The sequence below is a fragment of the Babylonia areolata genome, chromosome 19 (genome assembly GCF_041734735.1).
Source record: "Babylonia areolata isolate BAREFJ2019XMU chromosome 19, ASM4173473v1, whole genome shotgun sequence".
Taxonomy (NCBI): domain Eukaryota; kingdom Metazoa; phylum Mollusca; class Gastropoda; order Neogastropoda; family Buccinidae; genus Babylonia; species Babylonia areolata.
Window position 1 is genome coordinate 3966863 of NC_134894.1, and position 20000 is coordinate 3986862.

General features: G+C 41.4%; 1 protein-coding gene across 1 annotated transcript in view; it reads left to right on the plus strand.

The window, feature by feature from the left end:
• Positions 1–4140: 4140 nt before the first annotated feature.
• The window catches only part of LOC143293391 (max dimerization protein 1-like), a 16361-nt gene continuing 501 nt past the window's right edge, over positions 4141–20000 (plus strand). Inside the window, exons 1-6 of the mRNA XM_076604208.1 lie at positions 4141–4323; positions 4439–4526; positions 5509–5538; positions 7529–7643; positions 8220–8427; positions 9337–20000. The exon at positions 9337–20000 is cut by the window's right edge and continues 501 nt beyond it. Coding sequence (XP_076460323.1) covers positions 4242–4323; positions 4439–4526; positions 5509–5538; positions 7529–7643; positions 8220–8427; positions 9337–9482 — 669 coding nt within the window. The 5' untranslated portion in view covers positions 4141–4241 and the 3' untranslated portion in view covers positions 9483–20000. The remainder of the gene's footprint in view (positions 4324–4438; positions 4527–5508; positions 5539–7528; positions 7644–8219; positions 8428–9336) is intronic.

The following is a 20000-nucleotide window of genomic DNA, read 5'->3' on the forward strand; positions in this document are numbered from 1 at the left end:
TTTGGGGTTCGGTGTGTGTGTGTGTGTGTGTGTGTGTGTGTGTGTGTGTGTTGTCACGCTAGATATCAATCAGTGCTACGAAAGTTATGTCCGAATGAACTAACGTCTTTGCAATCACTGATGATCACAAAGACACACACTCACAAACGCACCCTCAGACTCACACGACCCCCTCCCCCACCCCTCCCCCGCCCACACCCGCGCCCCTCACGCAATGACAAACGCACGCGAGCCACAGTTCTTCCTTGCACAGCTAGCACTACAGGCAGCTCACGGCTCGATCCAGTCGGGTTTCGCTATTTTCTCTCCAGTCTAGAGGCTCTCATTTTGCCCTGTCCATGACGTCAACTGTGCAGGATCAGTTATCGATAAAAGAAACTCTGGCACTGCGAGCAAATTGGTCGACGAGATCAGGCAGGCAGGTAGGCAGGAACCCCCCGCAACCCCCCAACACACCCACACACAGACATATGTGTTATTGTACACACACACACACACACACACATTTACATAGATGAGTATTTCTTAAATACCATTTTTCTGTAGACTGAAATTGAGAATGCTAATAACGGTCCTTTGCAAAAGCTCGCTCTTTTCATACCTTTTTTTCCATAGACTGTGTGAAAGCGAGAACGCAAAGGATTATTGCACAGATTGCTATCGAATCCTGTCCTTTTATGTATCCACACATGGCGACACCAGTGTATGATATGTATATACTTAATATTGTATAAGCTGCTGACAAAGGTGTTTTATTTGCCGAGAGGGAGAGGGAAGCGGGGGAGAAGGGGCGGTGCGCGCGCTAGCGGTGTGTGTGTGAATGTGTGTGTGTGTGTGTGTGTGTGCATGAAAGCTTGTCTGATAATACATGTGAAGCCTTTGAGGCATGTGCATTCCCCCCCCCCCCACCCCCATATCCTAGCTACCATTTGCAAATAAAACAGACACACGCACACACATTTACGCATGCACCCGCCAATTCAGTGAGACACGCGAACACGCGCATTATTATTCAAACATCGACACACATACACACACACATTAACACGTTCCCCATAAGCCACACTCGTACACACACACACACACACACACACACACACACACACACCACTTTATTGTCGTCACTCAGTGAAGGTTTCGTGTTTGTGTTCATGCAACTGACAAACTGGAACGAGGGCATGCGATGAACGCACAAGCTGGTGTGTCAGTTTCCTCTCGACACGTCAGTCATTTCCCTGCCTGTGAGACCAACCGGCCGACCTGACTGACAAGTTAAAGGGCGGGCTGCTTCAAACTGGAAACGTCAGCAATGGGAATTACCAAAGCACACAGTCAAACCATGTGATCTGTTGAAACTTGGCATGCTGACGTTAGTTGGAAGGTATATGTAGGTGGTCAGGTCATGTGGGGAAAGACTGACACGACACGACAAATAATATCTAAAAGGAAAGACTTACGACGGCGCTATTGTTAGCTAGGTTTTCCAGAAGAGGCTTTTACGGTGTGTGTGTGTGTGTAATCGGTTGGTGTGTTTAATCGGTGAGCGAGTTTTAGTAAATCATTTGTTGGGCCTTTGTTGACACGGTTGAATGACATTGTAGAGATCGAAGCTGCTGTTCCAAGGGTGGGGATGAGAGGGGAAGGGAATCAGTGGAGAGGGGGGTGGGGGGCAAATAGAGGGGGCAGGATCGAGTGAGGGGCTATGTCCGTTTCTGTCTACTGGCTGGTATCGTAAGTTGAAAGCGTTGTCAGGTGGAAAAACAAAAACATGGGATTAATGAGGTGATTGCTTGAGGCCCGGGGTGTGTGTGTGTGTGTGTGTGTGTGTGTGTGTGTGTAAGAGAGAGAGAGAGAGAGAGTGAGCGCGTGTGTACAACGTAAAGTTTCATCAAAAGTCAAGACAGAGTGAGACAGACAGAAAGACAGACAGGCAGATACACTGATAACTTGATGGTCTGTCAGCATTTTTGTGTTCACATTTCCGAGCTTCCATCCACCACACGCCCTTCCTTGTCCAAGACAACCTGTTATCGGGCGAGTCAGTCACTCGATCGAACGATGACTTCAGCAACGGAAACGGATGCACGCACTAGTCACTCGATCGAGGTTATTTCTAAACATTTTATCTTTGTGCACTGCAACATGATCAAGCAGTGATCATGCACTTACGTGGAGGCTGAACTCAAGTCTGCCGTTGTTAAAACACACATACATGAACTAAGTAGACCTATACCGGCGCATTACGTACACGCGGTGGCCAATACTATAATTATAGTTGAACCTTTTACATTGCTAGTAGGCCCAGTGGTGTGTGTATGTGGGCTACCAGTACTGAATCAAACTTTAATTGTAGTGAACCAAGTTATCTTGCAGAACTAATTACTGGATTGGATTTATGCTGTCAAATCTAGTTGATTATATTATTAAAGTGTATTCAGTACACTGGAAATAAGTTAATAGGCCTATTCCGGGAGTGAAGCGCCCGGTTTCCAAACTGCAGAGTGACTGAGCGCTGCACAGCTGTTCCTCAGTACTCGGGGACACGCAAGTGTGTGTGTGTGTGTGTGAATATGTGTGTGTGTGTGTGTGTGTGTGTGTGTGTGCGTGCGACCTTACATGAGTGTACATACAGTTGTGTATTTACATGTGTGGCAGTGATCGCCGGCGCACATGTGTACGTATATGTGGAACATTCCACTGTAAGTGTAACTGGATGTTGACAAACGATGGAAAAGTCTTCTTCACTGTCTTAAAAGTGTTGATTGTGAATAATTATGATTATCATCATTATTGTCAAATGGGCCAACTACTTTGGTCGTTCAACTTTCACCATTTCCTCCGTCGCTGTTGAATGTCAGATTTTTGGGGATGGGGGAAAGAGGGGGGGATAGCTATCGCACATTATATATCATGGCAGTTATTCGAAATCGACAGCCTACACGTGTCAAACCACCCCACTGATGCTAGTGACGAGACTTATGATTCAAATATTTTTTTCAACACTCCTAACCTCGCGACTTGTGATTCAAATTTTGTTTCCCCAACACTCCTAACCTCTCCACCTTCTCCCACCCTACCCGATCTATGTACAACACGGATCTCCGGTCATCGAAACTGGAAACGACGACACCTCTGGAAATACACCCTGACGTCAGCATTTTCACACGATTAATTCCCCACAAATATCAGGCGACCCCAGCCCCCCTCCCAACCACCACAACATAAGAACCACCTCCTTCCTTTGACGCCAAATGTTCAACAATAAAACAACTGACTTTGTATGGCGAACGAACAACAAAACTGTTCACGGGTGTAACAGCTCTGACAATCACAATGAAATCGTTGGTGGAACCACCATGACTGTCACTCATGCGCCTTGGTCACCGGGTCCGCTGTGGCGAACAGAAATCGCCTTGGCACATTTTTGGCTTACGTGAGCGAAAGCATAGCCACATAGATACGGTCGACCAAAATAGACACACCGCTCTTTTGCGTCAGCCTGCTCCCTCCCTTTGCCACAGGCCTAATATATGAATGTCGGTGACGGCAGCCATTGAAAAACTGCATAATCAGCATCAAAACGTCTTCGTGAAATACACAAGGATATTTTTTTCTCTCCTGACGTTACCTAAACATCCACACATGGTAGGCGAGACGCATATGGGTTCTTTCCGATCGTTGTCCGCGCGAGGTCACATACTACTGATCCCGACAGCATCTTAAAGGTCAACCAGGCCAGTTCGGTTTTCTCATTGTTTACATCCGTACGCGGTCACATAGCATTTTCTTTCGTAGAGAGTAAGCTGCCCTCTGAACTCACTCTGAATATCTAAATAATAAAGACAGGTTGTTTCAGTTTGTCATGTTTTTGTTAGACCCAGTGCATTTTATGACTTAAAACTGAGACAGAAATGTACAAAAATACAACACAGAGTTGCCTCGCTCGCCGTGCCGCTCAAAATGTCAGCGAAAGCAGACGGCACGAGTGATTCAAGGGAAGCAATATGCAAATCCGTGGGTCAGGGCAATGGGAGCTTGTCTGAGACTGGCTCATTCATTGGCTGAGGAGCGTCGCCACCGTCGTAATGAGCTGTGCGCACAGCCAATCGGAGCAAGCCTCACTCTTTGTAAACAAACTTCGCCCGTGTGTTTGCATTCTTGGCCTCAACGTGAACGGGTCAGGTTAGATCGAGAGGAGCTGCGGTTTGACTTGCATCAGGAAAAAATCAGTCCAAATTTTTATGACTTTGCATCTTGATTGGAAAATGCAGAACATTGCTCAGCTTTTGCAAGCGGCTGAATTCCTCGAAAGGCGAGAAAGAGGTGAATATGCAGCGTTTTTCATCGTTAGCTTCAGCATTCTTTGCCACGTCGATCTTCGACATGTTGCGAGGCCGTTGTTGTGGTTCAACATCTTTGCTTTTTGTTTTTATTTCAGAAGCAGAACATGGCTACGCATCAACGTTACCTATGCCGGATGAATTAACAAAGAAGAAGCCGAGAGGGAAAAAATCTCAGGGAAATAGGTAAGTTGAAAATCGGACTGTTTTCGCATAAGATAGACCTCGCTGCGAAAGCGCTGAGGTCAGCTTGTCAGCTGACTTTGTTGCGACAGACATTTTGGCTATTTCTAAGTATTTTAAATTGCGATCTGGTCTCTGTGTTGTTACCTTTACACAGATTTTAACACAATATTGGTAATCCGAATGTTTCTGCCATTTACTGAAGTTGGTTCTTGTGTGTTTGGAAAAATTTTTGTCGTCTGGATCAGCTGACAACGTGCAGCCGCCATTTTTGTTGATAACTGCTCTGAAGCAGACGAGAACGAAAAGCTGCCACGCTTTGAAGGTTAACAATCTGAAATCGGAATCGAATGTAAGGAATCGCTATTACACATTTTGCGTTTGTGTTGGAAGGGTGAATTCTATGCAGAATAAGTACATCTTTGTCTATAATATGATTTATCATGCAGCTGTGCTCTGAGTCATGACCTAGATCTTCAAAGGCTGAGGCCGACAAGCCTGCTCTACTGTTTACATTTTTTTGAAACACTATACTTATTCATACTTTGTTACTGCTGTGAAAAAATATACGGAATCGATAGTGGCTTGTTGTGCCTGCTATTGCGTAGCAAGATCTGCTTGGTGACAGTGAACGGGGTTCGCATAGAAGGGAAGGAAAACGGCGGACCGTTATTTCAGGCGCGGGCGGAAAAAAGATTTGAGTCGTTTGCTCGTTGCTACGTCACCGAGAACGTAAAGCTGCTCACCCCGCCCTCTCTTTACTTCGGTGCACTGCTTTAGGGGATGGAAGGCGCGTGGGCAGGGAGGGGGAGGTAGTTCAGGGCTGTGAAAGGGTCTTTGTGACTGAATATCCAAAGATTTAAAAAAAAAAAAAAAAATCTTTGGTTGTTGTCTCAGAAAAGCAAGCTAGTCTAGTAAATTAGTTTTTTTTTATGTTGACATGCTCACATTCATGAAATGAACAGCATATTTTTGTTTGTTTCAGATCGACACATAACGAACTGGAGAAAAATAGGTAAGTTGGATTTTTTGTTTTTGTTTCTGTTTCGTTTGTTTACCCAGCATGTCGTGGTTCTTGAGAAGGGATTGATACTGTGATTTGGTTTGTCGAAAGCATTGTGGTGAACGGACAAAACGCCTTTATTTTTGCGAAACACTCGCCTATTGATGGATGGCATGGAAACGGCGGTGTTGATGCAGCGAGCGCTGAGAGCTCCAGTGTGAGGCGGGCAAGGCAAGGCCAAGCCTTCCTGGCATGCTCGCTCGGCGTAGTTGGGCGGTCAGCTGAGGTCCCGTTCCCAACGAGAAGTATACCCACCACCACGGCACACAATCATAAATTTGGAACTCCGCCATCAAGGCTGGCTTGCACAGCTCAAGCCTCGCGTACGGATCGCAATGTTCTTGAGAAAGCTTGCCTTTTGACTTGCACAGTTAGTTTGATGGGCGTAATTTTCCGTTTATGTACTATTACGTGAGAGAGGAGGATGGGGTTTTGGTTTGTCTTTTTGAAAGAAAAGTACTTTAAGGGGGTTCTCTTCCAGGCAGTAAATGCTGGCTCAAGGGAAAAAAGAAAAGAAGAAAGAAAGAAAAAAAAGCTCCACTTGCTACAGGCTTTTACAGTACGGTTTTGATGTTGAGTAAAAGTATGAATGCCAATACAAGTTCGATCTGTATAGTGTACCGGCGTTCGGTTTGACAAGATCATTAAAATTTAAACCAAAACAATAGGAAATCAGCATGTATGTCCATGCCACATAAAGTTGACGTATACTGTAATGGTGGGGTGGGTTTTTCAGGCTGACACGCTTTTCTATATGCGTGTGTGTGCTTTTTTTGTATGAATTATTCTCTTGTGTACAGTTTGCTTTCCATTCAGTATTCTGATTGATGAACACTTTTCTTTCATTCTGTATTATCGTTAAATAACTATTCATTTAAAAGCAAAACTATAACGAATTCTGGTATTAACGTTATTGTTCATGGGTGGCGTTTGCACGTCAGCGCAAGGCTGTGGAGAGTGTTTTATCTTTGCGCCTCGACTCCACTGTGCTGGGCGGGTTGATCAATAGCTGACATTCCTCGGGGTCATGTGACTGTGCCTGGTGAGTCCTTGACCTTGCGTGACTGTAAATAAAGCGAGAAGCAGCTGAGTAGAACCCAGCGTTGTGTTTTTCTTTTCTTCCTTTCCTGCTTTCTTTCAAAGGGGGGTTGGGTTTGCGTTTGATTTGCTGTTGAGTCTCCTCCGACTGTAAACAATGAATGAGTAGCTTGCGTCCTCAGCGCGGGAGGGTTTAAAAACTCTCCAGATGGCAACATTGTGACTCAGGGTCTCTGCAACAGTGCAAGGGCGGGTCAAACTTTGTTCGTTTCCTCACTTTGGGGCTTTTTCTCTCTTTTTTTTTTCTTTTAGCGGGGGAGGGGGGTGGAGCCTGCATGTGTGCCTGTGCATGCTTTCAAACTCAAATGTCTCTCCAGCGTCGGTGACTTGAAATTAAACAATGGGCTTTTGTTTATAAATGTTTAACCAACAGCGTGGAGTTTTGTGTTAGCCCACAGGCAGTCGTCATAGCCAACATTTTTTATGATTATGAACGTCTTTTATTTTTATGATAGACAACTATCCAGACCCCACTCACCATTCATCCTCCATGCCCCCCTTTCCTTTAGTAATATTTGTATTTTCAGGTTTGGATGATAAAGTAGTGACATTTGTCGTTACCAACTTGGTTCTTGAAAACAAATCATAAAGTACTCCTCTGTATGCATGGTTTAGGAAAATAGAAAAAAATAAGTTTCTAGATATCCCTTTTGCAATATGCACCCTGATGTGGCAGTTATTCCGGGCCATTTTGTTTTGGAAGAGTTAGCGAACAGCTGTTCATGCACATGTTTGATTCCGAACTGAATGTTAAAGTTTGAAGACTTGTCTTGTGCAGGGGCAGACAGATAATGTATTACAGATCCTGACCTGTCACTGATTGGGGACGTTTTGACATTTTCAGGAGAGCACATCTCAGACATTGCCTTGAGAAGTTAAAAGACCTTGTTCCTCTGGGGTCGGACGCTTCAAGACACACCACTTTAGGCTTATTAACCAAAGCACGGTCCTTTATCAAGGTGAGTTTTCCATGTTTGTACTGCATATACTGTTGTTGCTGTCCTGTGTAGAATACTTTTCAGATATTCTTAGAATTACATTTCAGTGGTAGCATTTGCTTGAAGAATAGTCTGTTTCAATTTTCAGTATGCTTCCAGTAGATATATTAAATACAAGAAAACAAGACCAGTGTGTGGGGCATGTAAAATTCATTTAAGCTTATAATTCCATGTGAATGCCACAATTCTATGGTGGATATGCTAATAATCTTTTTTTCTTGCCCCAATTCCTCTCCTCTCTTCCATTAATAAGCACATCTGTCAAACTCTTCTAAAAGGTTTGAAGGAAACATTTGAACTTGGTAGTTTGTGTCTTTTCCAACATTCTTTCTAGGGTATCCCTTACCATGACACTTATTCTCTTCTATGTCCCAATCTTTCCCACTTCAAGGGAAAGACATGTGTCAGTTTCCTGTGAAAGGTTTGTTGAAAACATTTTAACTTGGTGGGAGGACATATCTTTTTCCATTGTTCTTGAATCTGTTTTATCTGTAGGGTGTGTCTAACCCTTAACATGTTCGTTTCATTTTACCACAGAACCTTGAAGACAAGGACCGGAAAAGTTCCAGTCAAATTGAGTACCTGAAGCGGGAGCACCGGCACCTGCAGCGCAAGCTGGAACAAATGTCGGCCGGTTCCTATCGGGTCCGGCAGGAGCGCAGCATCAGCGAATGTTCAACGTCCACCAATGCTTCTAGTTCTTCCTTGGGCTCGTCAGTCAGCTCCCGCTGCTCAGAGGAGTCTGGTGAGTGTTTGATAGTGCTGGAGTTTCTTGATCATCTCTCGCATTATTTCCGCTGTTTTTCAAAGGACAATAGTGTTGGTTGGCGTAGGTTTACTTTATGTGCGTGAATTTCTTTTCCAGGTGTTTTTAGTTTGTTGGATTGTTTTGGATTTGTTTCTTCATGTTCTGTTGAACTAAATTTCCTCCATGTTTGGTGATGCACATACTTGCCATGTCAAACTGATGGAGGAGACCAGCAGGCTGACTGCCCGGAACCGCGTGTCAGACTCCATGTTTGGTGATACATAACTTACCAATGTCAAACTGATGCAAACTAGGCCTGTCAGTAGGCCCAGTTTGCACCAGTTTGACATAGTATAATACAAACTCCTCCTTTTCATTCCAAGATACGGCCTTCTGTGGTCTACTGGACTAGAACCAGTAAAAAGATAATAGTTTGTTGTTTGCTGGCATGTCATGAACTTTGACATAGTTGTTGACATATGCTTATCATCCATTTCAGTGCTGTTCACTGATGGGGTGCATTATGTTTATGTGTGTTTGTCTTTTTCTGAGCGTTACGTTTTGCCTGTGGGAGACCTCAGAGTGGACTGCGCAAATGTTTTGTAATGCTTTTGTTCTGGTCCTTAGGGTTAGCTCCATACTGTGAAAGTTATTGTTGGAGGCAGTATGATAGAGCTGTACACTGATGAGCTTCCCAGTTTTCTGTCTTTCCTGTCATCAATGAGATTGTCCATGTTTTTGATGTGTAGTTGTTGGTATCATGTATTCCAGTGGCTCCATGAACAAGTTCATTTTCTGAACAGCAGTTGATGAACAGTTAAAGAGAAAAAACAACTTTTTTTGTGTTAGCAGTACTGTAACATGTGTTGCATTTTTTTTTTTTTTTTTTTTTTTTTGTCTGTCTAGATGAGATTGACATCATGGGTGGCTGCAACAGCGACAGCGATGACATCAGCAGTGTGGAGAGTCTGGGGAGCGAAGGATATGGCAGCGGCAACTCTTGCAACTTTAGTTACTCTATGGACGATTCCCCCTACTCTGAGGATCTCTGATACGCGGTTGGAGGAGGAGGACAGCAACATCTTACCTACCTATACAGCCTACCAGCCCCCCCCTTCAGAGCTTCTTCTTCACCGTTTGTGTAATTCCTGACCCTTCCTCACCCCTAAAACCCCCACCCCTCCCTCCCTTTTTTCAATGGTGCAGCCAGCCAGGCTTAGCGGTGTGGTGGCCAGCTTCTTACTCATGACAGATCTGTTTCGAGTCAGCGTACTACTTACAACTAATCTTCCCTTCTGACAACAAGACTGTGAAAGAAAAACTTCTAGGGCATGATATTGGGCGACTGAAAAAAACAACAGAAAATGAAGGAAAAAATAAGACAGCTGCTACAGACATAGCATTGGCATTAAAAGAAAAAGAAAAAAAAAAAAAACAATAAAAGGAACTAAATAGCAAGTGGATATGGAACAAGAGAATGCGTTTGAAATGTTAGACTGTAACATGTCTTATTTCTCTCCTCCTCCAAGTAGACTGGATTGAAGAAGATGTGATTAGGAGATTGAGTAATGTCCCAGTGTCATAAAAAAAAAACTAAGCCAGCAAGCAGATTGCCGCCGTGTCATTGCCAGATGGGCTTCCAAGACCGGCTCAAATCTGTGTTCATTCTCTCTCTCCTTCTCTTTGAGTCCCTCTCTCTCTCCTCTCTCTCTTTCTCTCTCTTGCTGTACTTTCACAGTCCAACCATATACTTGTCTCTTTTCTTTCCCAATTGTTTTCCCCACCCTTACTCCCTTCTGAGTCTTTGATTTTGAAAACTGTAACGTTATCAGCAGTTTGTCACTGTAGTCTGGCTGTGCATTTCCTGGGCCAACGTTGCCTCCACTCCGATCCTCTGTGGATCGATGGCAGCAAACGGGATGGCAGTCGGAAACCCAGGAACTCTTTCTAACTATATATATGCCCAACTTTTTCCCTTAGCAGTTTAAACCTGTCCATTTTTATTGTGTTTAGAACTTGTAATGAGTACGTTTGGGGGGAAAATGTTAAAAGCTGCTTGTGATGAACGAATGGGACATATAATAATAATAATTGAAAAAAAATGTCTAGGGGTTCACCATGCATGATGACAGTTTCAAATTGATGTTGAATTTGCTAGCTGTTAATAGAAGTGTTGTACATGTACACTTCAGAGGAGGGTTGTTATCACAGATCTATCAAGTCATATCCTTAAAAGAAATTCTTGATAACACTTGAATTGCTTTTTTCTTTTTTCTTTTTTTTTTTTTTGTCCCTCTCTATCTTCACTGATTTGATCCAACAAGAGGATAGCTAGAGAAAGGTTGATCAGTAGTCAGTAGTTTACAAAATCCATATTACTATCATTGTCACACCATCTCTTCTCACTCACTTTCACTGTTTTATCATATGATATAGTTTGTGTGCACATGTATGATTTTTCTTGTACCTAACTAGCCCAGTGTGTGTGCAAATGATCTTTTCCCTTTACTTCTTCATTACTGTGTAATGCTTCTGTGGAGGTAACATAAAAAAGGATGCTAGGAACACGGTTAACTCTTCCCGTACTGGCAAAATAATAAAGCCAGAATTGTTGTGATACCTTATGGAGAGTATTTGGTGCTTGTGCTTGGAACAATTGCAGTGGCTAGAGTTAAATTGTACAGGATAGGGTTTATTGCATTGATGATGCTAATGTAATGTGTAACACCAAGGGGAGGAAAATGTTTGAGTGGTGATGAAAAAACAAAGCGAGACTCGTACATCACGTGGTGCTTTCGTCTTGATGGACTTTGATAGAAAGTGAGAGGCACCCCTAAAACACCGGGGCCTTTGGAGCACATGGTAAAGTGAGAGTCGTCCCCCCCCCCCCCACCCCTCCAAAACATCATTGGAGCACAGGACTACGACTACATCTCTGCAGAAGCCCCAGCCATATTCTTCTGTTCTATGGACTCAGAGCTTTGCTTGAATTGCAGTTTTTGTGCCAGTGCATGTCAAGGGAGCTAACTGCAGATCTACAAACTGAGTGATGTGACTGGAATCCATGAACAGAGAAGCAAGTGTTGAGAAGAAAAAAAGAACTTACAAAAAAGCTGTATTGTTCTTTTTTGATTGTGGAATGACAACTGACGAGTACATTTTGTGTACAGCAGTGAGATCGTGTAAACAACAGGTATGGTACATGTGCTGGTTTTTTTTTTTTTGTTGTTGGTTTTTTTTTTCACCCTCTCTCTCTTACCTTTTCTTCTTGTGATTTTGGCTAAGATTTTTTAATGTTGGAGATTCACTTTTTTTTTCTTTTTTTTTGGTGTGTGTTGTTAAGTGTGCATGAGAACGGGGCACTTGTATTCCATAAATTTTCCATCTACGCAGTTGTTTTTTAAACCAGGTTTTGATCTGACACAATGCATCATCTTGTCGGGCTTGATTTTTTTCACTACGTCTGGAAAGCAGTGTGTGTAGAGCAAGTTTTGTCACCTGTTAACTGTGCATCACTCGATAACGTAACTCCCCCCGGTGTGTGCTACTCATGAGTAGCAGATGTTCAGGTATCCACGTACCATATACGTACTTTTGTTGTGAGCGTTTGTATGGGCATAAGAGGAACATCTGACAAAAGAAAATATTTGTTGACATTAAGCAGAACAAATGGTTAATTCCTTGAAGCACTGCAGTGTGCAGAAAGACCAAATAATTCTCTGAAAGCTTTTACTATCTAGAGTTCCAGTTACGGTGTGCTTGGTATTATTTTTGTTAAAAGTAACAGTTGGAACAAGACAAAAGGATCTACCTCAGCAGTTTTGGCTTGGAATGTTAGTCACATGGCAATATTGATTCGGAAAGGATAATCAGATAAACATCACAGCATGAAGCAAAGAAAACATCAGTGGAATGCTGTGGTGTTCATCTCTGGAAAGCTTATAACATGACCAAAGTTAGTGGAGTGTACAAAAATTTCTGGATTGATTCAAAGAAAAGAAAAACAAAAGCTCCATATGTTTTTTTTTGTGTTATTTAATCATGAATTCAGATGTGAGATCTGAAAGAATACTTGCCCAGCCTTTCTGCTCAAAAACCCTTGAAGACCGACCCCGGTGTGGAAGTAAGCTTTTGCCAACATCACGATCATCCATTGCAATATCATTTCCAACAGCTTGCTTTCTTCCTTGCCATTATCATGCGTGAGCTCAAATCTTGTTGACACGCATGAAAAGACCCCATAATGAAGATATACCTTGACACACTTAACAATGCCTGCAAGAAAATCCATTGCACTCAGTTGATCAGCATTCATGATGTCACTCAGGACTGGAGTAGTATGGTTAAGAATTAATGATCATGCAGCTTCAATCATCATCTGCTTTTTGTCTGGTGTTGCTGTTCTCTAGTGTTGGATGTTGTGTCTTTTGTTCAGTGCTTTTCTGTGACTCTTAGTACCTACCATTTGTGGCACATTGGGTCTTTTGAATCTGGAGAGAAACTTATCAACAAGCTTGACATTGGGCTAGGGCAGTGGACCAACTGAAAATGTAACTTGACTGAATGGGCAAAGGTCTGGAAGCATTATGAGTGAAAAATTGACATCTTTAATACTTTTAAAAGTTCAGGAATCCAGTTGAACTGAAAAGTGCACTCAAGTGCAGTAGAGGAAAGCTAAACTGTTGCTGTATAATAATTTGAGATTTTTAAAAGGAGAAAGGGAAGTATATGTGAGTATGCTTGAATAGTTTGCGCAAGTGTCCAACGTCCATCACATTGTTATAAATCCTGCCTGGCATGCGGAGATAGAACTAGATTCTTAACCATTTTCATTGTGCAATCAATTGTTTGTTATATTTATGAATATATGTTTTACATGTCATTATTCATTGTATTTTGCCTTCATTTGCTATTGTTGTGCACAGTTCCATAGTTTTCTGTGTGATGCCTTTTCTTGTGTTCATTTTTCTGTCTTCTGTTGTCACATGTTGGCAAAAAGGTCTCCTTCAAACTGTTTAAATATTGGGTTTTGTTGAGTTATGTAACAAAACATCATTAGAGAGGGATGGCATTATAGCAGAGGGCCATTAGAGAGGGTTTCTTTAATTATTAGAATGGTAAGAAAACTGGGACAGCTGTACAAGAATACAGCAGGATGTTTGTACAAAAAGAACAGGGTAAAGTTTATGTTATGTTGTTTTGGTATCAGTTCTTCAAATTCAGCAGAACATACAGATGTTGATCTATGAATATATATACAGAGTACTTCTTTCTTGCATATCCTTGTTTTCTAAAATTGTTTTTTGCAAAACCAAAAAGTTGATTCAGAAAGAAAGAACAGGGCTGTGATTCTGCCCATTTCCTTTGATGACGATATAGAACCATTACATTCAAAACCAAACCAAACACAGGATGTAATCACAAAAAAAAGTATAAGTCATTGTTAGCAGCCTGTTGACAAATTTTTGTTGTTGATTTTGTTGACAAATTCAGTGTTGAGTTGAACATCTAGTTTTGTGTAATGGGGAGAGGGGTGTAGGTGGGCTGAAGCAGTGGGCCCAATTAGGAGAGACATCTGTTGTTTGGAAGATAACATTGGAGCAATATTATATTTTATTTGCAATTTGAGTAAGAACCATGTTCATTAAAATGACGGTATTAGATGGGGAACAATTTTATTTTCATATCGTTACACTAATAGTATACTTATCTCAGCATTTTATTATAATGTCATGATGTTACAGCTGTTTAGATTCAAGTGCATTGCCCCCCCCCCCCCCTTCCCCGACCCCCTGAGCCCCCCTTCACACCCTTCTCCCTTCCAACAAGGGCATGGTGACGCTCGGGTCGATAGAGGAAAGGAGCAACTTGCCAGGGAAAGAGAGAGGGGGAGAAAGGAAACTGAAAAAGAAGAAAAGATGGCCACCGCATTCCACTGTTGTTGTGCAGTGTGTGTTGACCTTGTTTACAAACACTGATTCAACGGTTGGAGGGGAGGAGAACAAGGGGGTGGGAGGGTGAGGGGTTGCAGAACATGCACAAACAGGAAGATGATGTGGGCGGGACTGAGTCAGTGGTTGGAGGAGGGGGGGGGGGGGGGGGGATTGTGTGTGTGTGTGTGATTTAGGGGGGCAGGGGGGCGGGCGTAGTTGCAGGCTTTTGAGTTGTGTGGAAGGGGGAGGGGGGACTCCCACTTTAACACAAAGACGTTCTGAATTTTAAGAAGTGGATTCGCAAGGTTAGACAGCTAGCATTTATTTCAAATCTCTCCGTTTTGTTTCTCTCACCGCATTGTTTAGTTGCTGTGTTATGTGGCAGATACTTTTGCTCAATAACCTATTTCCTAAACAATGCTTGTGTTTGAATAAATAGACAAAATTTCAGTGCTTGGTATGAGAGGGATGGGGAGAGGAGGATAGCAGCTTGAGCGAATATTGTTTCCGTATTTATACTAACTTAAGATACGACACAGTTGAGTTTAAAGGTTGTATACATGTAGTTGGATGGGTGATTGAGGCCCGTTGATCAGCCCATTACATTACGCAGCGGTATTATTATTTCTATCAAGCTTAGTATATACAGATTTCTTTTACCACTAACCAGTGTCCTTGAAAGCACTGTTGTACACAGCCTTTTTTTTTTTATATATATATATATTTTTTTTTTACCTCGAGGGCGGTTTGAGCTGGCTCGCTAGTAGTACTTGTACTACAACCGCGATACTATCGGGTCCACTGGTTCCGAGGGGAAGAAAATAGTCTTGTTTTCCTTTATCCTCAACCTTACCCTCATTTCCATTCTCACTCATAAACCCCGCCCCCCCTACCCTCACCCCCCAACAGCCGAATGTGACAAGTGAAGCAGTGTTATTGGAGTTGGCAGGTCACCGCTTCGTCCTGGCAATGGGACAGGGGGAAGGGGTGGGGTGGGTGATTCATGCCCACGCTTTCAGAACATTGCATGCAGCCAGCCCAGTAAGCTATAGTAGTTGTGTAAAGAACGAATTTGCAGCTACCACTTCGTTGGGTTGTACATACATTATATATGTATACATGTATGGAACGGAACGTAGCAGCCCCGTCGTGCAAGTGGTTGTTATGATACGTTTTCCGTACGTGGCAGATATGTGTCAGGTCGGTTGGTCCGCTTTTGTGAGAGAGAGAGCAGGTTGGGTTGGCAGTGTGTAGCTGGGACTGGTTGCGTTGGCTTTCTTCGCTACAGGAGACAGCTGTGTATTGCAAGCAAGCAAGCAAGCTTGCAGGCTGGCTGGCTTGCCTTGAGTAGAGCGCGCGCGCGCAACTTGAATCGCTGCCAAGCAGCGCGAGAGCAGAGGCTTTGACGTTCGTTGGTTGCATGCATGCTGGCGAGCAGAATTCTTGATGATGATGCATGGCTGCTCACATGTTGAAATGGTGTGACTTGGCAGAGACCTCGTGTTTGCCACGTGTGCGTGTGTCAGTATGTGCGTGTACGTGTGTGTATGTGTGTGTGTGAATGTGGACACAGGCTGTTGTGCTGTTAAAAAAAAAGAAAGAGAAAGAATGAAAGAAAGAAATACGCCTTGCTTGTTTACATAACTCCTTATACTAGTATACTAAGAACATACGCATTTGACTTGGACACATGTATGTAAAGAAAAAAGTCCGAGCAGGAACAATTGTGATAAAAATCATTCAGTGTTTCTTTGGTGTGCGTTTGTGTTTCATTTGTTTTGCTGCTCTCATTGTTTTATTTATGGTTATTGTATTTGTGTGAAGGATAAAAAAAAAAAAAAAAAAATTGTTTATTCTTTTGTTCATTGTCAGCAGGTTTCTGTATTTTCATTTTGTTCCAGTTTTTTTTCTCCATCATCTGGTGCATTATTGTTTGTTGATCTTGCCCCATTGAGTCTTGTTTGGCTCTTTGTGAAACGTACTTAAAAAAAAAGAAAGCACAACATCCTATTACAGTTGGTGGGGGCTGCGTTCATGATTTAATTATCAATGATTTATGTATAATCCTTCTCTGTCTGTCCAGTCTTTTTTTCTTTTTTTTTTCCGCACAAGTGCAAGTCAATCAGAGGTTTGGTTTGGATGTAAATGACTTAGTTAAGTAGTATTCTGATACATGTAACACATTGTTTAACCATCAAGCTTTAGATTGGGCTGAATAAAGAGTAGTGTGGGGTTGTAAATTATTAGATTCTTTTCTTTTCCACAGTAATAGATGAAAGAGGAGCAAAGTGCTAATCCGCATTGCATCTTTATATATATATATATATATATATATATATATATATATGCATATTCAGATCTGTTATTGAATGCTTTAGACTTCTGTGCTTTAGTAGTAGTATGTGTGCGGGTACACATCCCCCTATTTGAATTTTGATTTCCCCAAACATATATATATATATATATATATATTATATTGGAACCCTAGGGATGTCCCTTTGGGCAGATAATTAAGGGGAGAATCCTAATATTATGATAAGGGCTGCTTTGCTGCACAAATTAAAACTTAAATTGGTCTACATATTCCTTCCCTCAGTGAAGATATTATATTTCAGTATTAATTGTGCAGAGCAGTGGCGACGGCAGCATATCTGGACATAAATAAACCAACAAGATAAAACTGAATGTATTGAATAATTCATTAGGAGGGAAATGTATAATCTTGTCAAAAGAAAGTTTCACTTGCTCTGACTTCAAACTGGTTTTTTTGTTTGTTCATATTTTTCATTCATCCCTAATTTATTTGCCATTTATACATTTATTTATTCATTTTTGGTTTTTGTTTGTTCATATTTCATGAATCACTTAATTTATTTGCCATTTATATATTTTTTTTCAAGTCAGTTGTGATGTTATTATTTTATTTCAAGCCTTTTGTCACATGTGCTTTCAATGTAAAGATGTACGTTTTGGACGGTCGTTAAACTATGTCCTGCGCAGAACTGTTCGCTTAATTCTGGCCGACAGAAGCTGTGCACATCATTCTTACTCTTTTCTTCATTCTATATCAGTCTGTGTATTGTGTGTGCACATACTAGGCTGTTGCAGCAAGATCTTAATTCAATTTGACTGTTGTTTAAGTTCTCCAACTATACAGTATACATATATTCATTTGTGTCATAACATGCCAGTGCTTTGATTTATTGTCATACTCTTAGGCTGTATGTATGATGCACTTAATTGTTTCATTTGTGTGTGGTCGCGACGCATTTTGTTGTTGTTGTTGTTGCATTATTGATTGTTATACAGTGCAAATGGCTGTTGTTACATATACCATTTTTCATGCATCGTATACATGGTGCATCCATGATCAAAATCTTTCAACCTGTATTCCCTCTCTTTTTTTCTGTTTTCTTTTTTTCCTTTCTCTCTTTCCCTCACATTTAAGTTATACAATTTGCAAGAGATTAAAACAACCATTATTAGTATATATACAGAAGAGGATCTGTAGGAACATTCTGCAATATTTTAATCTATACAAGGCTGGAACGTGATAAACATTTTTTCAGCTTTTTTCTGATCATTAGAATTATCTGTGTTCCTTTACAGGAAGCATTGACAGATAATTTATGTGGTCCTGTACATGATTTACCTATTGTGCTTGTAAAAGTAAAATAGTGTTTTGAGAAGACAAAAAAGAATGGGAGGGAGGGGGCTGTACTATTTTCAGAAGATTTCCACTCTCTCCTCCTCCCATTTCATACCCTTACCTTCCCACTCTGACTGAAAAACTTGTCACTTTTTTGTTTCCATTATTGTCATTGCATACATGGTTTGGGGAAGAAAAGATGATAATCTTTCTTTAGTCTTAGCAATCATTCATGATATCACAAATCTCTTGTGATGTTGTCTCTTTCCACTTTCTGGTGGTCACTGGCAGGCAAGGCTGTTGTCATAGTTTTGCACATCATCATCATCATCATCATCATCATCATCACTGCATTTTAGAGAGATCTATTTGTTTTTCGAGAGGAAACAGGCAGGTTTACAGGTGTGGCATGCATGTAAGCCAGGCATTTTTTTCTCTTTTCTTCCCTCCACTTCAGTCATCCATGGTAGTGTGGATTTAAAGTATATGGACTTAAAAAACAAATCCACAATAGAGATGTAAAAGTGATCAATATTGGCAGCAATCCAAAACAATTTGATTGTGAGGACAGATTAAAAAAAAAAAAAAAAAATGACCTGTCAATGCAACTCCTCTCTGCTTTGCGCATGTTGATTGATTAACCTTGGATGAGCAAAATTTAGGTTCTTGTCTTTGTCAGTCATAAGATGATCATGTCATTTAATTCTACACAGCCCAGTTTTGAATGGGATGGACTTTTTTTTTTTTTTTGTCTTACATGTGTATTTATAACCAAGATAAGGAATAAGGAAGTATTTTTTTCTTCTTTGTTGCCGGGAGTGAAAAGGAAATAAAAAGTTTGTGCACCTCAGATCATTCATCCAGAATGATATGCGGCTGTGAAAATAGACCCCAGCAGTCACTAACTTTTCTGCTTGCTAAAAAAAGTGATCAAGTATGAAAATAGAAAAATAACAAAGAGGAAGAAATGTTCTGTTAGTTGTGTGTTTGTAAAGGTTCCTTTATCAAGTGGCGTTGCCTTCCATGGTTTTTATTAAGCACACTTTCCTTGTTTCAGTTTTGCTCGATCTCTGAAGTTGTCTATCCCAGTTGGGCGGTTGACTCTTATTTTGATTTTGTGTTTTGGGTTATGCGTTGCACTGGCATTGATAGTTTACCGTGTCCCACAGAAAAAAAAAGAAAGTAAACAGATTAGTTTTGCAGAAACAAACCACTAGTTGGTTAGAAAGGCGGTTCTTTTGCTGTAAAATGCGAGTAAACCAAGTGTTGTCAGTCTTTTGAGGTAGCGGGTTGCTTGTGTCCAGGAAACTGCAGAGCAACAGTATAATTTCGTCTTTTCACTCGTGTCTGTTAATCTTCCCCTGCCCCTTCCTCACGGCTGCATGGGCTACTTACTACCCGACACCTGTAAACTGCTCTCTAGTTTTGATATATGATTTTCTCAACGGAAAGTTTGTTTTGTTTTGTTTTTCAAGAAGTTCAAAAGGGAACAAGTTACGATTACTTTTATTTAATGAAACAGGTGTACAATTATACATTTGGTATGTTTGATTTTTTTCTTAAGAAAATTGATCTCAAAAAACAAATTTTCTGAAGAATTACTACTAACAAGTGCGAGGCGCGGTACTACAAGTCTCCCAAGGAAAAAAAAAAACACCCCCCAAAACCCCACTGTTTTCCACCCAGCATGGTTTGAAGCTACCTATCCATTTCTGTGTCTTGTTAGTTCACTGTTACCACACACCCCTTTGCATAACATTGTAATTGATGGTCTTTATTCAAAGTTCACTGGTATGATGAGTCCCTTGGTATTATGAGATTATGGTCAGGAGGAAAAACAAACACCCCCGTATCCCCCTCCCGTGTTCCCCCGCCCTCAAAGAAGAAGAAGAAGAAGAAAAAAACAAAACAAAAAAAAAAACTCGAGGTAGAGGTAAGAATAACGGTCTGCGGAGGAAAGTGGGGTGGTTGGTGGTGCCTGGGTGATG